At 38.1% G+C, this 23,059-nt stretch overlaps 1 protein-coding gene across 2 annotated transcripts in view; it reads right to left on the bottom strand.

The window, feature by feature from the left end:
• Positions 1-3,191: 3,191 nt before the first annotated feature.
• Positions 3,192-23,059, bottom strand: part of LOC125281562 (wings apart-like protein homolog) — a 78,416-nt gene continuing 58,548 nt past the window's right edge. For both annotated transcript variants that reach the window (XM_057308919.1, XM_057308920.1), the window contains exons 10-19: positions 21,446-21,557; positions 20,990-21,087; positions 19,913-19,989; positions 16,907-17,082; positions 16,465-16,580; positions 15,926-16,090; positions 12,550-12,757; positions 10,039-10,127; positions 5,847-5,942; positions 3,192-5,545 (exon numbers count right to left, since the gene is read on the bottom strand). In XM_057308919.1, the coding sequence (XP_057164902.1) occupies positions 5,480-5,545; positions 5,847-5,942; positions 10,039-10,127; positions 12,550-12,757; positions 15,926-16,090; positions 16,465-16,580; positions 16,907-17,082; positions 19,913-19,989; positions 20,990-21,087; positions 21,446-21,557 (1,203 nt within the window). In that variant the 3' untranslated portion in view covers positions 3,192-5,479. The remainder of the gene's footprint in view (positions 5,546-5,846; positions 5,943-10,038; positions 10,128-12,549; positions 12,758-15,925; positions 16,091-16,464; positions 16,581-16,906; positions 17,083-19,912; positions 19,990-20,989; positions 21,088-21,445; positions 21,558-23,059) is intronic.

The following is a 23,059-nucleotide window of genomic DNA, read 5'->3' as shown; positions in this document are numbered from 1 at the left end:
CTCAGATCGAGCCCCCAGATGGGCTTCACACTCAGCAGGCAGGGTGCTTGAGATTTTTTCCCTCTCCCTCTGCCCCTGCCCACCACCCCCTGCTCATGCCCTCTCTCTCTCTCTAAAATAAATCTTTTTTCTTTTTTCTCTTTTTAAGATTTTACTTATTTGACAGCGAGAGCAAGTGCACAAGCAGGGGGAGCAGCAGGCAGAGGGAGAGGGAGAAGCAGGCTCCCCACTAAGCAGGGAGCCCTATGCTGGGGCAGGGGTGGGGAGGGTTCAGCCCCAGGTGGGATCAAGACCTGAGCCAAGGCAGACGCTGAACTGAGCCACCCAGGGGCCCCTAAATAAAATATTAAAAAAAAAAATGTCTGTAGTTTATAGTGATATTCCATCTTTCATTCCTGACCCTGGTAATTTGTGACTTCTCTTTCTTGTTGATTGGTCCTGCTAAGTGTTTATCAATTTAGTTAAGTTTTCAAAGAACCAAATTTTGGCTTCGGTAAAATCTCTGGGTTGTTTTTTTTAAGATTTTATTTATTTGAGAGAGAATGATAGAGCCTGAGGCAGGGTGGAGGGGCAGAGGGAGAAACAGACTCTCTACTGTACAGGAAGCCAATGCGGGAGGGAGCCACCAAGGCACCCCAAAATTTGTTGGTTAAAAAAAAAATTTTTATTGCTTTCCGCTCTTTTTTTCTTTCCTTCAGTTTACTTGGGCTTAACTGTTTTTTTTTTCCCCCTAGTTTCTTCAGGTAGAAATTTAGATTGTAAGCCTTCTTCCTAAGCATTTAAAGCTATTTTTCCTCTAAGGACTGTTTTACCGGCATCCCATAGATTTTTTTAATTTGAATTTTGTCATTCAACTCAAAAACTATTTTCTGATTTCCTTTGTGATTGAGTCATAGGTTATTTAGAAGTATAGATTTTCAAATGTTATTTTCTACATATTGTACTATATCGACTTCTGATACAATTCCTTATGGTCGAGGCTCCAGTCCTCTGAAATACGTTGAGATTTGTGACCCACATGTAGTCGGTCTTGGTGAAAGCTTCATGAGCATCTGAAGAACTGGTGAGCAGTGTCCCATAAATTTCAGTTAAGTCAACGCAGTTGATCATTCAGATCACTCTTCCTACTTTTAAAAAATGTATCCTATCAATTCCTGGGGGGTGTTAATATACCAAATGGATTGTGACCTACTTGTCTATTTCCTTTTAGTTTTTGCTGTATTTTTAAAGTTCTGCTAGGTGCGTAGACATAATTATTATTCCTTGTTGATACAGTTTTCCCTTCCCCTCATCATTATGAAGAACTGCTTCTTAAACTTAATCTTTTGTCTTAATAGTCACTCCAACTTTGTTTAGTGCTTGCATGGTCTATCTTTTCCCATCCTTTTTCTTTCAAACTATTTGTATTTAGCATGTCTTTTTCAGTTTGACGATCTCTGCCTTATAACTGGGGTATCTGGTATACTTACGTTTGAAATAGTTATTGGTATTGTTAGATTTAGTGGATGTTCTTGTTCCTGTCTTAGCAGGGGGGGTTTTGGGTTTTTGTTGTTGTTGCTGTTGTTGTTGTTGTTGTTTGGCACTTTTACTGAAATCTATTTGCTCTTGCTATTTTTCTCAGGTTGTTTTTGTTACTCTTTCCCCACCTTTCTTTCATTAATCAAATATTTCCGTGTTCCATTTTCATTCTTGTAAGCAACTCTACCTATATGTCTTTGCATTGTTTTTTACTGGATGCTGCACAGATTATAACGTCCATCTCTAACTTATTACGATCTACTAAGTATTAAACTAAGATCTATGAACCTCCCAACAGTAGAGCTCCATTTACCCACACCCTCTGTAATACAACTCTAGATAACAAGTCCTTTTAAGTAACTGAGAACTAGTATAGTTTTCTATTTGTGCTCCTTAAGCCAGTACATAGCCTTTGGAGTCTTCAAAATGCAGAGAAACTAAGGAAATAGAGATTTGACCAAAACACTTAATATTATTCAAATTCTTTGTTCAGTTTATAGATTTTCTAGGGGTGCCTGGCTGGCTCAGTTGGAAGAGCATGTGACGCTCAAGGTCATGAGTTTGAGCCCCATGTTAGGTGTAATTATTTTTAAAAAAATTTTTTTCTAGATCAAGTTATTAATCTATGCAACCAATATCCAGAGACCATTAACTGACAGTGAATTGTGCAAACCTCTTCCAATCCTTCCTTCTAATGTAAGAAAAAACCAGAGGGACATGTTTGAGACATTTTAATAATCACTGAAGTTTGTTCCATTTTCTCCCTGCTTTAGTCACTACCAAGATATTAACAATTCTGGAAATAATTTTAGAGACTTGCAGTTAAAGAGATCCAAACCCAGTGACCTCAGCAATATGAAAGCCATTATCCCAGGCGTCTGAAGTAGTCACAGTACTCTGCTCTGTTGTTGAGAACATTTTAATATCCTGACAGAGTGCAAACACAACTGTTTAGTGAAAGCTACCATTTACTTGGACTTACGCTTTGGAACACAAGTGCTACCGCTTCACATGCACGGTTTCATAGTCTTCACAACCCTGGAGCAAGCAGGAGCCCCATCTCCTAGCTGAATAAGCAGGATGAAAGTTAGTCTGGGAAACTGCTCAAACATATATCAGCACTTGTTTTCCAAACGTGTGTGTGTGGCTTAGGTCTCTCTAGATCCACAGTCTGCACTCTTAAACATGGTTATACACGGTTCATGGCTGTAAGGGGTAAGACTGGATGGCAACTCACAGGAGACGCCCTTCAATCTAGATTTGTGATTAAAAGCACTGAGGAGAGGTTGAGGAATCCACCTGAATTCCATGCAGAAAACTTAAGAGTCTGGCAAGAAGAAAACTGAAAAACTAAAAAGCAACTGTAAAAAAAATAAAAAGTTTTGGGTCATAGAGGGGCAAAAAGACTAAGGGAACGAACTTAAAAAATACATCAAGGGCATAACTATATAAGCAGAAAATCACCATCCTTAACCTGAGTTTGAGAGTTGACGTTACATTCAGAGAAATATTAAAAACATGGAGAAGTACACAATGTTTAACAAAAATTGGTTTTTATGTGTATGCTGAAGGGAAATTCACGTTAACACAGTCATGTTTCCCCTTAGCTATATCAAGTTCATGAGATTTCTTCCTCCAAAAAAGTTCAATAGATTTATGTTAAAGACAACATGTGTATTGAAAGTAGCAATTTTATTTGAGTTAAAATTATTTACAAAAACCCAAAGACATACTTCATGAAACTGGTACAAACTATTTTTTTTTCCTGCCGTTGGCTTTTGCTCCAAAGATCACAGCTGAGAAATACTGTATAAAATAAAAATAGGATTGGATTCAGAAAAGTACTCTACTGTTCTAATTTCCAATTGGTAGTATTTACAGAAATATTTACAATGGAAAAAAAGGTTACTTTAAAACTTTAATTTGCAAGTCAGCCTCAAGTACCCTAAAATGCAGAGTTCTCTGAGGGTTAAAAACACACAAATACACTGCCGCTGGTGAGGTGATTTCTCCCCCCACCCCCCACCAAAGTCTGCATCTCTATCAGTGCTTGACAATTAGTTATTATTTAAAAAACAAAACAAAACAAAAAACTGTTAAACACTGAGGTAAATCAATTCTCAAATGATTACCAGTGTAACAGAAAAATGTAGTTCGCCCTGATTGTTCTCATCCAAACATTTTGTAATATTCTTTACCATCTGCCACAGTCAGTTTACCAAAAATCTGTTCCTTTCCCTAAATCCAATGATTAATAAATATCAATGCACTTTAAAATTATTAAACAAAATACATCTAACTAATTCAATTTTATGAATATCATTTATTGATATACTTTTAAAATAGTTTGCTAAGCTAGCTTTTATACTCAGGGCAAATAAAACCTCAATCTTTCCCAAGTTACACTGGCATAACTATGCTGTTAAAAGGGTGATGGGTGGGGGCTGGGTGGGTAGAAGGAAGGAAACAATTTGCCTGGAATCAGTTACTTCCTTATAGACTTCCCAACAATCTGCATTATCAAAAATAGGAAGACAATAGAAGGCAGCCACTGCATTTAAAAAACATTACAGCTGGCACTGATACAAGAGCCCCGATTTGTCACTTTATACAAGGAAATAACAAAGTCTAAATGAGTAACAATTAGACTTTCAGCTATTTTCCTCAATACACACCAAACTAATATTTTTATGGCTTCAAGTTTTACAAATCCAATGAAGAAACATGATACAACTACCTGAAAGGTATTTTATAAAAGTATTAATGAAAGAGATCTCTGGAAAGCCTGTATTCAGGCCCAATCAACAAAAAAAAAAGTTTAACCAGTGGTCTGAACAGTAATTAACACAAGAAAGATTTGCAATGTTGTGAAATTAAATATATAAAATGTGTTTGTGTGTTCTGTGACTGTTTTCCAAACACAATGTTCTATGAACTAAGAATCTGAATGAAAAAAAGGATCTTCTCTGAACCAGCAATTTAAGGCTTTGCGTTTATGCATTTGATCCTGTCACTCTATAGAAGAATATACACATTATCTGGAAACATGAAGTCCACACTGGTGTTTTAGCTTCCTTGTATTTAACTGTACTGAACAGTAGAAAATATATCTAGAGAGTTCTCCCTCAAAACTTAACGTTTCAAGAGCCTCTCTAGCATTAAGCTGAAACTACCCTGGGTTTGTCTATTTTGCTTTATCCTTTAACAGGGCACATCATCTCACATAATAATCCCTCAAACTGTTGTTGGTCTTCTTGTGTCTACAGCTCTGACTCATCATGGTATGATAACATGGTCATGGTCTCAAAAGTGAAAAATAGCTCAACAACCCAAACCAAATCAAAAATAAAATATACTATTAATCCCTTGTGTCTTTGGATTCCATCTAATTTTAAATATAGACAGTAGTTCAGGGAACAACAATGAAAAAAAATTCACAAAATTATTAAAAGCTTTATTTACGATTGGAATCATTCAACAAAAAAGCAAAAGCAAATGAGCCTGAAAAAGGAACTAAGCTGTTGTCTAGAATGTCCTCAAAACATTCGATACCTCAGTAGCTAAAGCTGCCTTTGCACCTGGCTGGCATGACAACAGTGGCTCAACATACACAGCAGTTGCACTAACAGCAGCACAAATTTTCCCCTTAAAACTTGCCCAGAGTAAAGCAAGAGAGCGAGGGGAGAGTATAAACTCTGCCAAAGTAAGTGTATTTAAATACTGCATGGAATTGTTAACAGCCTGAACCTTTTCCCTCATTTTTGATAGTTGCAGATTGATGTAGTAACTGTCATTTAGCAAATGCAGAATGCATGACGAAGAAATCAGGTGGCCTTAAAAATCCAAACATGAATGATACTGATGAATGTTCTTGGTATATCTTCAAGGACTTCTTTCATGACTTTTCTTTGTCTAAGAACAGCTCCAGCATTACCGAGCACCTGAAGCAAAGGTAAAGCAGCTAGCAGTGTTCCAAGTATTCAATCACTCTAGAGATAGATTTCTGGCCTGTGGTTCCAACAGCACACTGAAGGGAGGGGAAGAGAGGAAGTAACAGTTAATATTTAACAAATTTTAACAAGCATCAAATCAAAGCTTAAATTTTTTAGCTTCACTAAACTGAACACTATGAATCAAAACACACTGAACTGTGGCTTTGATAACAGAATATCAATATATTTGTCCATAACAACAATTATCTTAAAAATAACCCATCAAAAGAGAGTCCCTTTTTGCTTTTAGTCATGAGGGCCGGATAGTATTTTCATTTCTACGGTCATTAATGCACCATATTTATGACGACAGCAGCTGTAATAGAAGCTACTTACAGTAAGATTCATGAAGCTCAGGAATTTTTTGAGCATCTCTGTCATTATTGAAAAGTCCCCTTCTGGCAGATATTCTCGCACAGTGGTCACATTGATCTGAGAAAACAGATCAAAGAAATATTGGTCAGGTGGCAGAAAACAGGAGTTTGCACTGTGTTGCTGGTTTTGGCACATACCTTCTTCCAAACTTCTATGAGGTCCTTGAACTCCTTAACATGCCATTTCCTTTTCCACCCTCCCAAAGTCTGCGCGCACACGCGTGTGTATGTGTGTCCGTCCACTCCCTACCCCATCCCATCCTCAGAAAGGTAAAACTGGCAAAAACTACACCTGCATCCACATTTACTTTTGCAAATATGCAGAACAATGCCTGAAAGAACGAACTGCACTGCTGAGTGTATGTGTGTTGGGGTGGGAAGCAGTGTCAAGAAAATAAAGGGGAAATTGAGAAGGTACTCAGGTGCTTCTGGAGTAACAAAAATCGTCATGTTCCTATGTAGGCTGGGAATTAACTAAAGATAATCTCATTTCGTGAGAGAATGTCAGCAATGCCGGGGGAGGACATTACTCTCTCTATATATATATGGTTATTAACCAATCTGCTACAAGGAAAATATATAACTTGTTTAAAAACCTCTTCTATTTCAATATATTTTTTCAATGTTTTAAAGGTTCATAAACAATAAAAGGAAAGGCTCTTTTAAGTATGTTCACCTACAACAAAAAGCACAAAAAGAAAATCCTGAAATTTTAGGCCACAGGCGGGGGGAAGTTTCTGATTTTTGTTGATGGGGGCAGGGAAAAAGACTATGTATTATGCTTTTAAGAAAGTTGCCACTGGTCCCCTCTCTCTCTTTTTATTTTTTTAAGGTGGGGGGAAGGGAGAGAGAGAGAGAAAATCTTAATCAGGCTCCATGCCCAGCGTAGCACCCGGGGCGGGGGGGGGGGGGCTTGATCTGGATCCTGAGATCATGACCTGAGCCAAAAATCAAGAGTTGAATGCTCAACTGACTAACCCACCCAAGCACCCCTCTCTCCTTTTTTTTTAAAAAAAATTCTTGTCAGTGTACTTTTGAAATTATAAAGAAAACAGTATGAATACAGTTTCAGAAAAGACCTAATAAGCGTTACTAAAGTAACCATATGCTAAATCACGCAATATCAATCGCCCATATTCTAAGGGAGCCACCTTCACACCAAAAGCCACCACCCATCCCCAGCTGTGAGTTGGGGGTGCAGATTTACTGCTACCGAGTTAACACTGCAGCTAAAACACAGAGATTTTACAAAATGCTTAAAATATATACTGAAGTGGTGAATATTACAAGGGCAATCCTGATGGCACTACAGAGCTAAAGTAAAGCTGGGTTTAAGAATGTCTTTAAACAATTTCCCAGAAGGCAGCACGACAACTTGGTGCTAGGAAGACTAGTAGCTACGGCGGCTATGAAGGCTGCTCAGCAGAAAAGTGCATTGCTACGATACAAAATAAACGATCAGACCCTGGGTTTTGAGTGAAACCCTCAATAATCAAACCCTTTTCTATCAATTCTCTACAGAATGCAACATACAGTGGCTGGCGCCGTGGGAAGGGCAGTCATAGCACGTGTTTTTAAACAGAGAACAGCAGGTACAAAAAAAAAGCGGGGAGAGCTCTTTCAGCAAAGCATGCAACTCCATCTCGGATTTGTGAGTTTGAGCCCCACACTGGATGCAGAGATTACTTAAATAAACTTAAAAAGAAAAAATGAAAAATGGCATGGCTTATTTGGGAAATTTAGAAAATAGCCAGCAGGTATGACAGATTTAGAAAAAGTAGAAGCAGGGGCGCCTGGGTGGCACGGCGGTTGGGCGTCTGCCTTCGGCTCAGGGCGTGATCCCGGCGTTATGGGATCGAGCCCCACATCGGGCTCCTCCGCTATGAGCCTGCTTCTTCCTCTCCCACTCCCTCTGCTTGTGTTCCCTCTCTCGCTGGCTGTCTCTCTCTCTGTCAAATAAATAAATAAAATCTTTAAAAAAAAAAAAAAGTAGAAGCAGTTTTAACAAGTTTTACTTGTAGCAGTGAACAAGGTCCTGATACCCTAATGATGGTAAAGCCAAGAAAGACTGGTGATAGTGATCAGACATGCTCTTTGAGAAGTTAGCTGTGGCGGCAGTGTCCAAGATTTCAGGAGTGCAGTGAGAGTGCAGGAAAGACAAACACCAGTGAGAAGACTGGCCACTGCAATGCGCCAGATGCACGGTGTGCAATGGGCGACGACTCAATTCCCCGGGCTTCCTAACCATGCAGCCCTTTACCACAAAAGCCGCACTTACTATAGTACAACCACCCGCTTTCTCATCTCTCTTCCACTTACACAAATTGTAAAGGAAATTGGTTTGCTGAATGTATATCTAGTTTTTTGGGGTTAATCATAATGACCCCCCCAAGGCAATAAAGACATCTAGAGTTCTATGAATTCACAACATTGTCCAGAACTTAAGGACTTCATGATCTCTTTGGAGAAGAGAGATACAGATGAATAGGAATTTATTTACATGAGAAAAATGGCCAAAGATAAATCACATGTGCTAGTATCATAAATTAAGGTACCAATTACTTAAGAAAGAACTGAAACTAGGGTGTGTGCAAAATAGAATACCTAAACATCATTCAATTTAAATAGTATGCCCATTGTTTTTTGGAGACCTGCCTCTGTCTCTTTCCCCTTTGCTTGATGCATGTTTCTCATTTGCCCTTAAAATCTCTGAATTTAAGGAATTAAGGAAAAGGACTGAGCTTAAAAGATTCCAGAAAAGGGGATAAAGATCCTGCAGGGCCTCCACAGCCATGATGAGAACTTTAGTTTTTTCTTGAAAGCCATGGTGCCAGCAAGGACCACAATGGAGCAGGTTACTATGCATTTAGATCAGAGTTTGACTATAATATAAATATGGGACAGACAGGGAGTCAGGGAAAAAAAAAATACAAAGAAGAAGCCAACACTCCCTTTCACTATAGAAGAGACTTCCATTCTTGCCTCCTTTTTTTTTTTTTTTTAAAGATTTTATTTATTTATTTGACAGAGAGAGACAGCCAGCGAGAAAGGGAACACAAGCAGGGGGAGTGGGAGAGGAAGAAGCAGGCTCCCAGCAGAGGAGCCTGATGTGGGGCTCGATCCCGGAACGCCGGGATCACGCCCTGAGCCGAAGGCAGATGCTTAACCGCTGTGCCACCCAGGCGCCCCCCATTCTTGCCTCCTGAATGCCCTTGGCTCCTAAGGAAAAGAACTTCCTTTTCATTTTAAAATTTGGCTCTTGCACTAGACCTTTCCTTTCCTTAAAAAGTCCTCCCAGTGACTGTCCCAATAGCCAGAACTGTCTGCTTCCATGCTGACTCAGCCCCACCAACTGGACACTAATACCTCTAGTTAAATCATCGTAATCTAAATCTCACATAGTAATCCCATTTTCCTTGCCAGTAAGTGGTTCAAACAAAAGCCATGTGAGCTAATGCTGGCCAAGATAACAGGGAAGTCTACTTGGTGCAGTGGGTATGAAGGGATCCTGGGGGAAAAAAAAGCTTTGCTCCTAAAAAGAAACAGACAAGAGGACAAAAGAAAAAGACAACATGCAGAGGATAGTAGGGTTTAAAGACAAATTTTCTGAGTCCTTGATAGTATCACTAACACTACACTTTACCATCTTAAGCCAGCTGAGCACTGGTTTTATTTTTTTTTTTTTTTAAGATTTTATTTATTTATTTGACAGAGAGAGACAGCCAGCGAGAGAGGGAACACAAGCAGGGGGAATGGGAGAGGAAGAAGCAGGCTCCCAGCAGAGGAGCCTTATGTGGGGCTCGATCCCAGAACGTTAGGATCACGCCCTGAGCCGAAGGCAGACGCTTAACGACTGCGCCACCCAGGCACCCCTGAGCACTGGTTTTATATTATGCTTTTACTCCAACCAAAGCCATGTAAATCGATTCATCCATTAGTCAAGAACTTTCTCATTAAATCCAATTACTCCTATTTTGGAATGTACCTTTAAAAGTTCACCAAATGAAAAAAATAATTATAAAAAGTTCGCCAAATATTTGCAAGTTTTAACATGAGGAAAATAAAGTAACACGTAAGTTAATTAGGTAATGGTACAAAGTTGTCACAATGGAATCTTTTTAAGACACATAAAACAATACTGAACTCTTACTTACCGGACTCTCCTGGCAGAGACACCCAAGAAGGAGCGCTGTGTATGAGGCCACAATGCAATCCTCCATGTGTTTGCCAGCGTGCTGAAGGGCTGAGAATATGTGAACAAAAAACTGTAACAGTGTATCACCAAAACCAAACAAAAAACAACAAAAAAACAACCTCACCCAGAACACCAACAATTCTGTTAGTTATCTTTTCTACAGAACTCCTTAAACATTGATAGATGGTGCTAGGAAAATGGGATAGCCACACAAATTAACAAAAAATTACGCAAATGGTAGAGGGACCTTCATATAAGCACAAAAACCATAGAATTATTTTTTTTTAAAGATTTTATTTATTTATTCGACAGAAATAGAGACAGTCAGCGAGGGAGGGAACACAAGCAGGGGGAGTGGGAGAGGAAGAAGCAGGCTCATAGCGGAGGAGCCTGATGTGGGACTCGATCCCATAACGCCGGGATCACGCCCTGAGCCGAAGGCAGACGCTTAACCGCTGTGCCACCCAGGCGCCCCACAAAAACCATAGAACTCTTAGACAAAAATAAAGGACTAAATCTTTATGACCTCAGGTTAGGAAATGGCTTCTTAGATACCACACCAAAACCAAGAAGTGACAAAAATTAGATAAACTGAACATCAAAACTTAAAACTTTTGTCTTTCAAAAGACACCATCAAGAAAGTGAAGAGGCAAGGGAGATATGTAAATGAGCAATAAGCACGTGAAAACATGCTTGACACCATTTATTCAATGGGGAACTGCAAATCAAGTGACATATACCTTCACAGCCACTAGGATGGCTAAAATAAAAAAGACAACTATTTGTAAGGATTTGGAAAAACCAGAACCCTTATATACGGCCAGCAGGAATGTAAAATGAAGCAGTCATTTTGGGAAAGAGTATGGTAGTTCCTTAAACTATTCAACACTGAGTTAATTTCACCCAAGAGAAGTGAAAATGTATGTTCACAAAAAAACTTGTACATTAATGTTATGTCACAGCAGCATCATTCGTAAGAGCCACAGGTGGACACAACCCGAACATCCATCAACCGATGACTAGATAAAGTGAGGTACACATCTACAATGGACTATTTGGCTATAAAAAGGTATTAAGTACTAATAACATGTTACAACATGAATGAACCTTGAAAACATTAGGGTGAATGAAAGAAGCCAGTCACAAAGGGCACATATTATTCCATTTATAGGAAATGTCCAGAACAGGCAAATTCAGAGACAGAATTAGTGGTTGCCACTGGCTGCGGAGGGGAGAACAGGGAGTAATGGCTGCTAAATGGGTATGGGGTTTCTTTTGGGGGTGATAAAAATGTTCTGAAATTACACAGTGGTGATGGTTGCACAACCTTGTGAATGAACTGAAAACTACTCAACTGTTCACTTTAAAAGGGTAAATTTCACCTTGTTATGGGCTGAACTATGGCCCCATCCCCTGCATATGTTGAGCTCCCAACCCCCAGTACCACAAGGTATGACGACACTTGGATAGGGTGTTTAATTAAAGAGGTAGTTTAAATGAGGTCACTGGGGTGGGTCCTAATCTGCCTGCCATCCTCATAACAGGAGATTAGAACAAAGATATACACAGAGGGAAGACTATCTAAAAAGATAGGCAAAAGATGGCCATCTACAATCTAAGCTCGGATAGACAAGCGTGAGACCAACCTGACACACTGATCCTCCAGAACTGTGAGGAAATCCATGTCTGTTGTTTAAGCCACTCCGTCTACAGTACTTTGCTACAGCAGTCCTCAAAAGCTAACACTTACCCCAGTTATTAAAAAAGACTGCTAAGCAACCCGAAATATTATGCCAAAGGAAACATGAATACTTAGTGAGAAAATGGAACAGCAATTCCTTATGATACTAGAACTAACGGCATTAGTGGAACAGTGGGCATAAGAGAAAGACGCTAGACTCAGAGAAAGACATTTGCTGGGACTTGCTTCCTAGCTTGGTGAGGCTAAACATATTATTTAATTTCGTAACTTGAGTGATAAATGGCTATCCCGCAGTACCTGCATAAACAATAAATCCAATACCAGCTGCTGACAACAGATAATAAACGTAATGTCTCCGTCAGTGTATTCCTTACTGTGCTTGCAAGCTACGACATACCATGTGAGAACTATTACTCTAATTTATGATAATAAATCTCAATTTATAAAGTGAGGCTCATAAAAGAATCTCAAAATTTCAAAACCGTAAAAACCTTTAGGAGTCTGATTGCTCAACCACTGTCTTTTCAGGTGAGTAAAGAAAGGCCAGAGCAGAAAGGAAGGCAGACCTTTCCTGCACTGCATGTATGCCTTCCTCACTGCTAGGAAGCCGGCAAAGGACTCCTATGAGCACTGAAATACTACAGCTTGTCTGCACTGAACTAGAGAGGCCATAAAATAACTGCAAGATTATGACAACACATGAATTAAAAATGTTTCAGAGGGAGAAAACATATCCAATTTGAATACACTACTTAAAATAAAGGTACCTTTATTGAGGTCAAGTTCTTCATCCTCCTCCTCCTTCTTATGTTTCTCTTCTGTGCCATCGGCCTTTTCAGTTGATACCCACTGTATTTCTCCACTTGTCTCTTGCCACTCTCCACTCTTATCATGCTGAGTGGTGGGAGCATCTTTGATCAATTCATCTGTTTTACTTTCTGCCAACTGGGCTGCTCGTTCTCGCTCAAGGAATAGCTGATAAAAATTATTTTTTAATAATTTTGAATCATTAAAAGAACACCAAGCAACATGTATGTACCCAAATATACGGTATGTTTGCTTTTAAATTCACTAACCCTAAGAAGCATGCTGTCTGGTTAAAGGGGTAACAACAAAAGCTTTTACTCTACATCCAACTGAAGGCAAAAAGGAAAGTATAGATGCTGCTGGGATTCAATCAGGTAAACTAAATATATCAACTAATGATACAGGCATTCTGTTTGCAGGGATGCAAATCTCAACACTCGCCCTTGAACTGGATATGACAGGCTATTTCAAGCAAAATACACAAACTTGATGTAAAAAAATTTTTTTAAAGCCTGAACAGACTGAATAAATTAACAAAGGACACCAAATGAAACTACGCGATATTGGGGAAAAGCAACACGGCCTCTTTAAGAAGAATTTAAAGAGAGAAACAGTCGGTTAAGTGTCTAACTCTTGATTTCGGGTCAGGTCATGATCTCAGGGTAATGAAATCGAGCCCTGTGTCAGGCTCTGCACTGGGTGTGGAGCCTGCTTAAGACTCTCTCTCTCTCCGGGATGCCTGGGTGGCTCAGTCAGTTAAGCATCTGCCTTCGGCTCGGGTCATGATCCCAAGGTCCTGGGATCGAATCCCACATAAACCTCTTTGCTCAACAGGGAGCCTGCTTCTCCCTCTGCCTGCTGCTTCCCATGCTTTTGCGTGTGTGTGTGTGTGTGTGTGTGTGTGTGTGCGCGCGCGCACGCGCACTCTCTCTCTCTCTCTCTGACAAGTAAATAAAATTTAAAAAAAAATTCTCTCTCTCCCTCTGCCCCTCCCCGCCACCCACCCTGCCGGCTTGCTCACTCACTCTGATAGACAGATATTAAAAAAATAGAGATAAACAAGAACTAGTAAAAATAAGCAAAAGGTCTCAAGAGGACTCAGAACTGAACCTCAATTAATATTATTAACAATGGAAGTACACTGTGAGAACTAAATCACAAAGGAACCACTGAATCCCTTGCTTTCATGTACTTTATTTTCCTTGTGTTGGTGCAGAGCTGAATGTATGGGAAGTATTTACTGATATGATTTGGGAAGAACTCCAAGATACTAAAAACAACTACCTGAAAATCAAATGCCAAATAGATCTCAAAAATTTGCTGAGTATAGAGAAGAGTGGTATATAAACTTTAATACCCTTAGGAAAATAAAATTTGAGCTTTATATAAAAGTCATATTAAAATTTCTTAAAAATTAGGGGATCCCAAGACCCCTCTAGAGAATCTCTGAGGTCAAAATCATATTCATAATAATACTGACTTCTTCTTTCATTCTCTCATGAGTGCACGGTGTTTTCCAAGATCTACCTGTGGTTATGTTATGCTCTGATGGCTAATGGAAGAAGTGTCTTTGTTTTATAATTTTTGCAGTTTTGATTTCAGATTCAATAAATATCAATAGATCGAACATACATAAACAAAAATTCTCCGGAGTCCCCAATAATTTCTAAGAGTGTAAAAGAACTCCTGAGATAAAAATATTTGAGAAGAGAATGATGGGGTCCTAGTTATAACTCAGGAAAAGATCAAGTTGTTGTGGACTACCTTCTTTCAAGTATTACTAGTTTCAAAAAGGCCAAAAGGATTAACAGGGTAGCAAAGGTCTCAAAAACAATGAAATGGACAATTCATTACCAATTCTGAACATGTACAAATTGTCATTTAAGGAAAGAAATAACAAAGGTAGTTAGGAACCTGTTAGATTGGGGGGAAAAAAGTTAAAAACTGCAATGCCCACCACTATCAAGAAACAAAAATTCACATGCAGTTTTTTGGGAAAAGTGTAAACTGAGGAGAGGGACTATGTTTAGTAGCTGGGATCAGGTGAATTAGGGACACTGATTTTTATTTTTACTTCATTTTTTAAAAGTTTATTTAATCTCTACACTCAATGCGGGGCTCGAGGTCCTAACTCTGAGATCAAGAGCCTCACGCTCCTCCAACTGAGCCAGCCAGGCACCCCACAGAGAGATCAAATTCTTTTAAAGATTTTTATTTTATCTATTTGTCAGAGAGAGAGTGCACAAGCAGCGGGTATGGCAGGCAGAGGGAGAAGCAGGCTCCTGCTGAGCAAGGAGCCCGATGTGGGACTGGATCCCAAGACCCTGGAGTCATGATCTTAGCTGAAGGCAGACGCTCAACCAACTGAGCCACCCAGGCGTCCCTCAATTTTTATTTTTTAATTTTTTTTGTTAGTGTCCAATAATTTATCAGTTTCTTATAACATCCGAGACATCAAATTTTAACTATACATATTCTGATACAATTCTTTTTTTTTTTTTTTAAGATTTTATTTATTTATTCGACAGAGATAGAGACAGCCAGCGAGAGAGGGAACACAAGCAGGGGGAGTGGGAGAGGAAGAAGCAGGCTCATAGCAGAAGAGCCTGATGTGGGGCTCGATCCCAGAACGCCGGGACCACGCCCTGAGCCGAAGGCAGACGCTTAACTGCTGTACCACCCAGGCGCCCCTTTTTTTTAAGATTTTATTCATGTATTTGAGAGACAGCATGAGGTGGTGTCAGGGAGGGAGAGGGAGAAGCAGGCTCCCCACTGAGCAGGGAGCCCAATGCTGGGGTCAATCCCAGGACTCCAGGATCGTGACCTGAGCCAAAGGCAGATGATTAACTGACTGAGCCACCCAGGCACTCCCTGGCACAATTCTTAAGCCAGGAAATTACTCCACAGACATACTCTGAAAAGTATTCCCTCACCCCCCAAAAGGGGAAAGGTATGGCCCAATATTTAGGAACACAAAGTACTAGACACAGATCAGACCAGAAGTAAATGCTTGAAGGACTTGAACTGGATGGGATTGGGGCTGGGATGTGATTTCTAATTTGTTATTAATAATTTTCTGATTCATCAACAAATACGCCTTGTTTCTGCTTTTCACTAATAATGCCTAAGGAGTGAACTGTCAGTGGAGTAAAGTAAGGAAGGGTATAAATTCCAACCCAGTGCACCTCTCAGTAAACTAGTAAGGTTGAGAGAGACAGACAGACAGAAGACACATACATACAAACACACAGAGAGGAGGAGGGGGGTGCAACTGATGAAGAAGTTGGACAATGCAACAAACTGAAGGTGTTCACTTGTTTTGAAGTTGTTCCTTACCTGCACTAAAGCCTGAACAGCATGAATCTGTCCAGCTATCCTTAAACTATCATCTCCTTCTCCACTACAGAGGGAAGAATCAAAAGAACACGATGTTTCCATGTTGACAAGACAGTGCCGATTCCGAGCACTATACTCCACTAGATTTATCAGTAGACCTAAGCCCTACAAAAATGAAAACATGCATATTACCACAGGTGAGAATTAAAAGCACATCACCACAATATACATAACTTTTGTAGGCAGCTAGAACCCTAATCAGTGTTCTACCACCCACTAAATGGTTAAAAACCAGTATGTAAGATGATGGGCTTCCCAATGATTTCACTGCTTTTTAAAAATTGCTTTTAGTTCTTATACTTTTAATTTTCGCACAGAACCCTTAAGAGCTCTCTTTTGTATTACAAGGTATGTTCACAAGGAACCCAGTGAAATACACAATATATCAAACGGTTGGTTCTCAAACCCAAAATTAAGATGAAGTTTGTATTATCTCAATAGATCAAATACTCCTTTCTGAAACAGTCACCCCAACTCACCAGCACTCGAATATCAAATCTCTGCTCCTGAGGTAGGTACTTTGGAACCTGAAGCACACAGTTCATTGCTGTGCCAATCAAGCCATCCTGTTCTCCTGTTTTGGTGCTGCCCCACTCTGAAATAAGGAATGTTAACAACGTGAAAATTGACTGATTCCTCTATATGACACTAATAACCAATATTCATTAACACTGACATTAAAAGTTAGAAACATATAGCTATTTCTTTATTGAAATATATTTTTGACTGTATTATATCCAAACCAAGCTATGAGGCTGGTCCTAAAAATACTACCCCTAAAAGTAGTTGTATCTATACGTAAGTGAATTACATGATGGCAATTAAAAAAAATCACTACATCTAGAAACAAGGGGAATGACTTGTTTTTACATGTAATATACAAGCTTTCAGTGACAATACATATAAAAAAATACTACTTACCATTATCATTCGTTAAATTGAGCAACACCCCAATGATGGCCCTCATGCAGTCTTCTACTGCTTTGCCCACATGGTTGGTTACATTCTGGTGAGGCAGAGGCTTACTGTCAGGTAAGCATATACTGTTCTCAGCACGGTTATACTGCTGAATCAATCCTTCACAATGTTGTAATGCTCTTAAGAGAAAACAAAACGTAGACTATTATGCTAAACAAAATCAGTTACACTAAGAATTTCTACTTACTTGTATTTTGAATCTGTCATAAATGCTGCCAAACTAATTTCTCTTTCTACTCCAGAAGTTATAATGTATTAACTATTTAATCATATACCAAGCGTGTCTAATACCACACTAAGTGCTAAATTTTATTTTGAGAAAACTCGATTTAAATTTTTCTAAGCAAAGTTAAAATTATAAACTCAATGCAGCAGTTTACATCTGTACTACTTAAAGCTGTCCCCATTTTACCAATCTCTCCAACACAACAGACCTACCACAAGCCCTCCCCAAACAAGGTAAAACCTCTAAGAGCTAACACTGGACATTTCTGAATTTCATTCAGATGTTTTTCATTTAGGATGCAAGCTCTTAGCAGGTACAGAAGAGTATTTGTTAATAATTCATAATAAATAAACTTGTATAGATGGTATTAAATACTTCGTAAACATCAGAGCAAATCATATTTTTTAACATGAGGTCATTTAACTGACATGTCTCCTGGCAGCCCTATAAGGGTATCAGCTGCATCCCAAGGATTCTCAAGATGCTATCCAAAATAACAAGGAAACGTAATCCTTACGTGAGTCTAGTATTTCTGAAGCCTCTCTTTAAATCACCAGGTCCATTAATTTAAAAAAGTCTATGAGAGACGAAGTAAACTGACTCACAGTTGATTCCTCATGTCCTTTATGCACCATACAAAACCCTTAAAGCACTAAATCTAATCCCTCTCTAGCCTCTCCTTAAAACATACCATATGGGTAGGAAGGTGTTCCTCATGTCTAATCTAAAATAATTTGTTGTTTAAATGTTTGAAGATGTTAGCCAGAAGTATCACGCTGTTATTGTTAACTGCCTTCAGCAGTATTGAACTAAATCACGGTTTGGGTTGGTAAATGAGGGGAGAACAGCAGGGTAGTGTATCATTTTAATCTTTCATATGCTATGTCTGCATTTATCAGAGTCCCACTGAAATGTTCAAAAAGCCAGAGGAGTGGTATTTCACAAACATCCAATTCTGACCTCTACTGCCACTTCTAAAAAGTCTGACAGAAAATTCCTATTCACAATGAAAGACATGAAAACTATCATATTAAATACCTCCTTTTGGAAGATACTTGTCAGGGGTCATGAAGTATATAAGAGACATTTTTAAAGAAGTAAATAGATTTAACTTGCAAGAATACTCTGGTAAGGGAGGATAAAACTTTGGTAACAAACAACTAGAATACATGCCGTAAGGGCACTAAGTATGATAGAAAATTTACAAATATAAGGCAAAAAAGGAGAGGGGAAACCTACGAATCTATTGGAAACTAAACACTACCAGAAATTTGAGACTATCGGAAATCTGAATACTGACTGGACGTATGATAATATTAAGCAATCAATAATTTATAGGGTAGGAAAATAGTATTGTCATTACATCTTTTAAAGAGTCCTCTTTTAAGAGATTATATATACTCAAGTCATTTAATGGATTAAATTACACAAAATCTGTAATTTGCTACAAAATAATATAGAAGGGTTATGAAGAGGGTTACAGATGGAAACAAGACTGGCCATGGGTGATGATTATTCAAGCTGAATGGCATGTGCATCAGGATTTATCATACTATTTTGTCTATTTTTGTCTATGTTTGAAATGTACCAAAATAAGAGATTTTAAAAAACAGATGAACTTGAGTCAGGCTACAGTGGGTCTTTTGATTATTCCAAGGACTTTGGACACACATTCAAAGACAATAAGGAATCAGAGATGTGGCGTTTGGGGTTATTTTTAAAAAGTTGAGCCCCTGTGGTATTGTGTTGGACAGGCTGGAGGCCAGAGAACTAGGGCAGAAATATCAAGAATCAGGATGGAAATACCAGAAAGAACCTGTTGTACTAAACTCGAACCAAGGCTGGAGACAGAACTGGGAATTTTACACGAACTAAGGTGATGGCATTAGCCTGATGTCATGCAAGTTGGGCAGAGAGAGTGAAATGGGAGCTGCATGGAGATCTGGAAAAATAGGTATGAAGGACAGAAGAGGGTTAGAAAAGGTCATTTACAATAAAAATAAGGAGTAATACTTAGTTTTTACCACATGCTAAGAATTGTTTAGGTCTTTACATATACATTAACACTTTAACAGATATTATACACAATATATATGAGACATAAACATCATTTAAAATATTTTAAAATATGTATTTTACATATAAACGTAATATTTAACAAAGATATTTTTGAAAATGTTGTATATAATTTAACACATAGTAACATATATATATAAACTCTTTTTATTATGAAAACAACCTCAGGTAGGTAAATGCAATTATTACCCCCTTCTGAAGAACTTGTAGCAAGTGAATGACTAGCCCAAAGTGACAGGGCTGAAGTCATGAAGCTGGGATCCACATTTAGTCATTCTGCTCCAGAGTGTGTACTCCTAAAACTTTTGTACTATACTGTACTACTTCTGGTTCATGGGCCTTGACAGAAGTATCTTATGAAGGAAGAAGATGCAATCATATTTCCTTTACAGTCAACTCAAATGCTTTAGATAAATAGCATGTATTTTTTTTAAAGGTTCATTTATTTTAGAAAGAGAGCAAGAGAGAAAGCACACAGCAGGAGGGGCAGAGGAAGAGAGAAAATCTCAAGTAGACTTCCTGCTGAGTGGGGAGCCCAACAATGGGGCTTTATCTCATGACCCTAAGCCAAAACCAAGAGTTGGATGCTTAACCAACTGCACCACCCTGGCGCCCCAATAAATAGCATGATATTTAAGAAAACTTACTTAGCTGAAGAGACAATGAGTTGTGAATCTTTATAAGCTATCAAGTAGCTTTGATTCTCTGGATTATGCACTGTTACCTAAAAGGGAAAAAATTTGAAATAATTGTGGCAATCCATAGCTTTCATTCATTCACATACAACATATATCCCTTATACTGTTAAAGACAAAGATATGGAAGAATCGGCTGTCATCTAAGGGAATAACCAACGTGTTCCAGATTTAAAATTCCAGAGCTGTTCCTTCATTACAAAATTAAAACACTGTTATAATTGCTTGCTCATAAGTAACATATTCTGCACTACACATTCACTGTTATGAATTACCCACTCTGAATGTCAGAAAAGAGCAGTCTCTTACTTACAAACTAATAAAGTCCGAAGTGGATTCATTTAGAATAAAAAAATGCGATCTGTTTAATGCACCTGAAGCACTCTAAAAGCTAGAAAGAACAATTTTAATTTTGTCTATTTCAGGAACTTTTAATTCACACTAGATTGTTTTCCCAAAGAGGTTTCAGAAAGTACTTCACTAATCCAATCTGGTCAATACTACATTCTGAAACACACTGGCCGCATAAATTGTAACCTACACTGAACTAGGTTAAATCATTCATAAAAGCCAAAGAACAAACATACTTAGGGCATACACAGTTCAAGAGTATCATTCTTCTAAGCCAAATATTATTATAATCTGCGATTACAAACCATGTGACCCAATTAGCTAAATCGAGGAAATCCTTATTAATTAAAAAAAAAAAACCTGACAGCTCTTAACTATCATTTTCCACAAACAAGTTAATATATTTAGGAATTCCACGTTAAGGAAAGAACAGTAACATTCTGAAATAAAAACAAACTTGACATGCAAGTTTCCCAAAAAGTGACAATATGCATATTCTTAAACTAAACTGGTTATTTGACTTGTTCATTAACATTGGCTGCTCAAAGAATGCATAACAATTTCAGTTTGGATTAACAAAAGTAAAACTTTGGGGATATTTAATATAAAATATCTGACAGTCTCCCATACACAGCCATAATTAACTTTCCCAACATAGCTGTCCATACTTATACTTACACTTTCTAAAACTCGTAAACATCTCTCTGCTCCCCACAATGAGGCTACCAGTTTCTCTTCGTCTTCATCTCTACTTAAATGATCCACACATTCTTTCACTAGGAGAAACAAAATGGATATAAAATTAGCGGGTCTCATCACCTCAGTATTTATCCCCTGAACTAACATTAAAAGCCATTTGTACACACATGAGTATGCTGGAGGCTCTGTGAACATTATTTACTCAAAGTTTTATAAAACTCTGCGATGTAGAAATGTATGAGCCTCTTATTGTAATTATTTTCATAATTCCAATATCAAAGTGCAAATGGCCTTTCCTTTAAAAGTTCAATATTTTCAAGATGCTCCTAAAAAATAGATCTTTTTAAATTGATGCAATTTCTTCAAGATGTACATAAAATATTTTCTCCAGGTTAAAAATAACACATAAAAATATTATACATGTTTATGTCATACCTTTATCTACAATATGATCCAGACCACCCAAAAGCCGGAGTTCTTCTTTAAACCAGTCTCCTGCTCGTTTAGAAGTAAGGGACAGCAAGGTCTCCATAGCTAAATGCCCAGTCTAAAAATGAGAGGCATCATTAGTGAATATTGACTCTTAGCAATAATTCTGAGGGAACACTTCTAGAGACTTTTTTAGAAAGATTCACTGCATGCTACCAGCCCACAGGATTCTTTATAATACAGTAAGTGCTTTTATAAGTAAAAATGAACTAATTTTTATCAGAATAGTCTAAGTTGAAGAAACATTTTTAATTACTGGCTTGTTTTCACAGAGAAAATCCCTTATTAAAAGTAGTATATCATTTCAATTCAATAAAATAAATGGTGGTACTGTTATTTCTTTGGTATACAAGCACAAAGATAGGACTGTTGAATCAAAGTGCATATATATAAACTATAAATCACTATACTGGATTAATTTACCACAAAGGCTGTAACACTTAACTCCAGGAGCAAAGTGTAGGTATGTCAGTGGCCCTGAATCCTTAAAAGCACTAGATCACTTTACATTTTTGCCAAAGGGTAAAAAAAAGAAAAAAGTTATCTTACTGCTTTGGTCTGAATTTTTCTAACTATAGTAAACTTGTACATTTTTTCACATTTATAAGGTAACTGTATTTCTCCAAAAGTCCCCTGTCACTTATTCTTTATTTTCCTTGCAAAGTTCCTTGGTTTTTTTCTTATTATTCTGTATCTTTTCTTATCTATTCTGAATAAAAACCCTGTTACTTTTAGGGTTTCAGATTCACCAGTCTTAAACTTTATGTGCAGGGTTGGCAACTTGGATACACATCATGTGGCTACCATGACAGAATTATATGTAGTAATGATTGAGGACCACCACTAGAGGAAGCACAGAGCAGTAAAGTTCATAGTTACAACTGAACCAGAGTTTTTTTTTCTCTTGATTTGCTTTTAATTATCATTGTTTTTTTTTTTTTAAGATTTTATTTATTTATGTGACAGAGAGACAGCCAGCGAGAGAGGGAACACAGCAGGGGAGTGGGAGAGGAAGAAGCAGGCTCATAGCAGAGGAGCCCGATGTGGGACTCGATCCCAGAACGCCGGGATCACGCCCTGAGCCGAAGGCAGACGCCTAACGACTGCGCTACCCAGGCACCCCTATCATTGTTATTTCTTACTACGGTTCCTTTTAAAAAACATACCACCACCCTCTAACAAAGAACAATCTGGTTCCTGTTGCAATAAGGAACAACAGCATAACAAAATTAGCAAAGCTGATACGACCTGGTTTTCTTTCCAAAGCTGCTTTCCTTTCAAAGATACAAGTTTACATTAAGTCCTCCTGGCCTATTTAGAACTGAAGATAGATTAGATACTGAGGAGTGGAAAAAACAGCGCTTACCAGCAAAAATCTTAGTATTACAGATTTAGAAGAGATCTAGACTATTTTAGTCTATTCCTTAAAAAAAAAAAAAAAAAGGTTGATGTTCAAGGTGACAAAGAACTAGAAATCATCACTACAGAAAGATTCCATTTTGCCCAATTCTTACTCTAAGTCCCTGAAAAAGTAATTTAATAAGATCATTTCAGGTATAT

This window comes from Ursus arctos, unplaced genomic scaffold (genome assembly GCF_023065955.2).
Source record: "Ursus arctos isolate Adak ecotype North America unplaced genomic scaffold, UrsArc2.0 scaffold_74, whole genome shotgun sequence".
NCBI lineage: Eukaryota > Metazoa > Chordata > Mammalia > Carnivora > Ursidae > Ursus > Ursus arctos.
The sequence above is the reverse complement of the archived record's forward strand: the minus strand, read 5'-3'. Positions and strand labels throughout refer to the sequence as shown.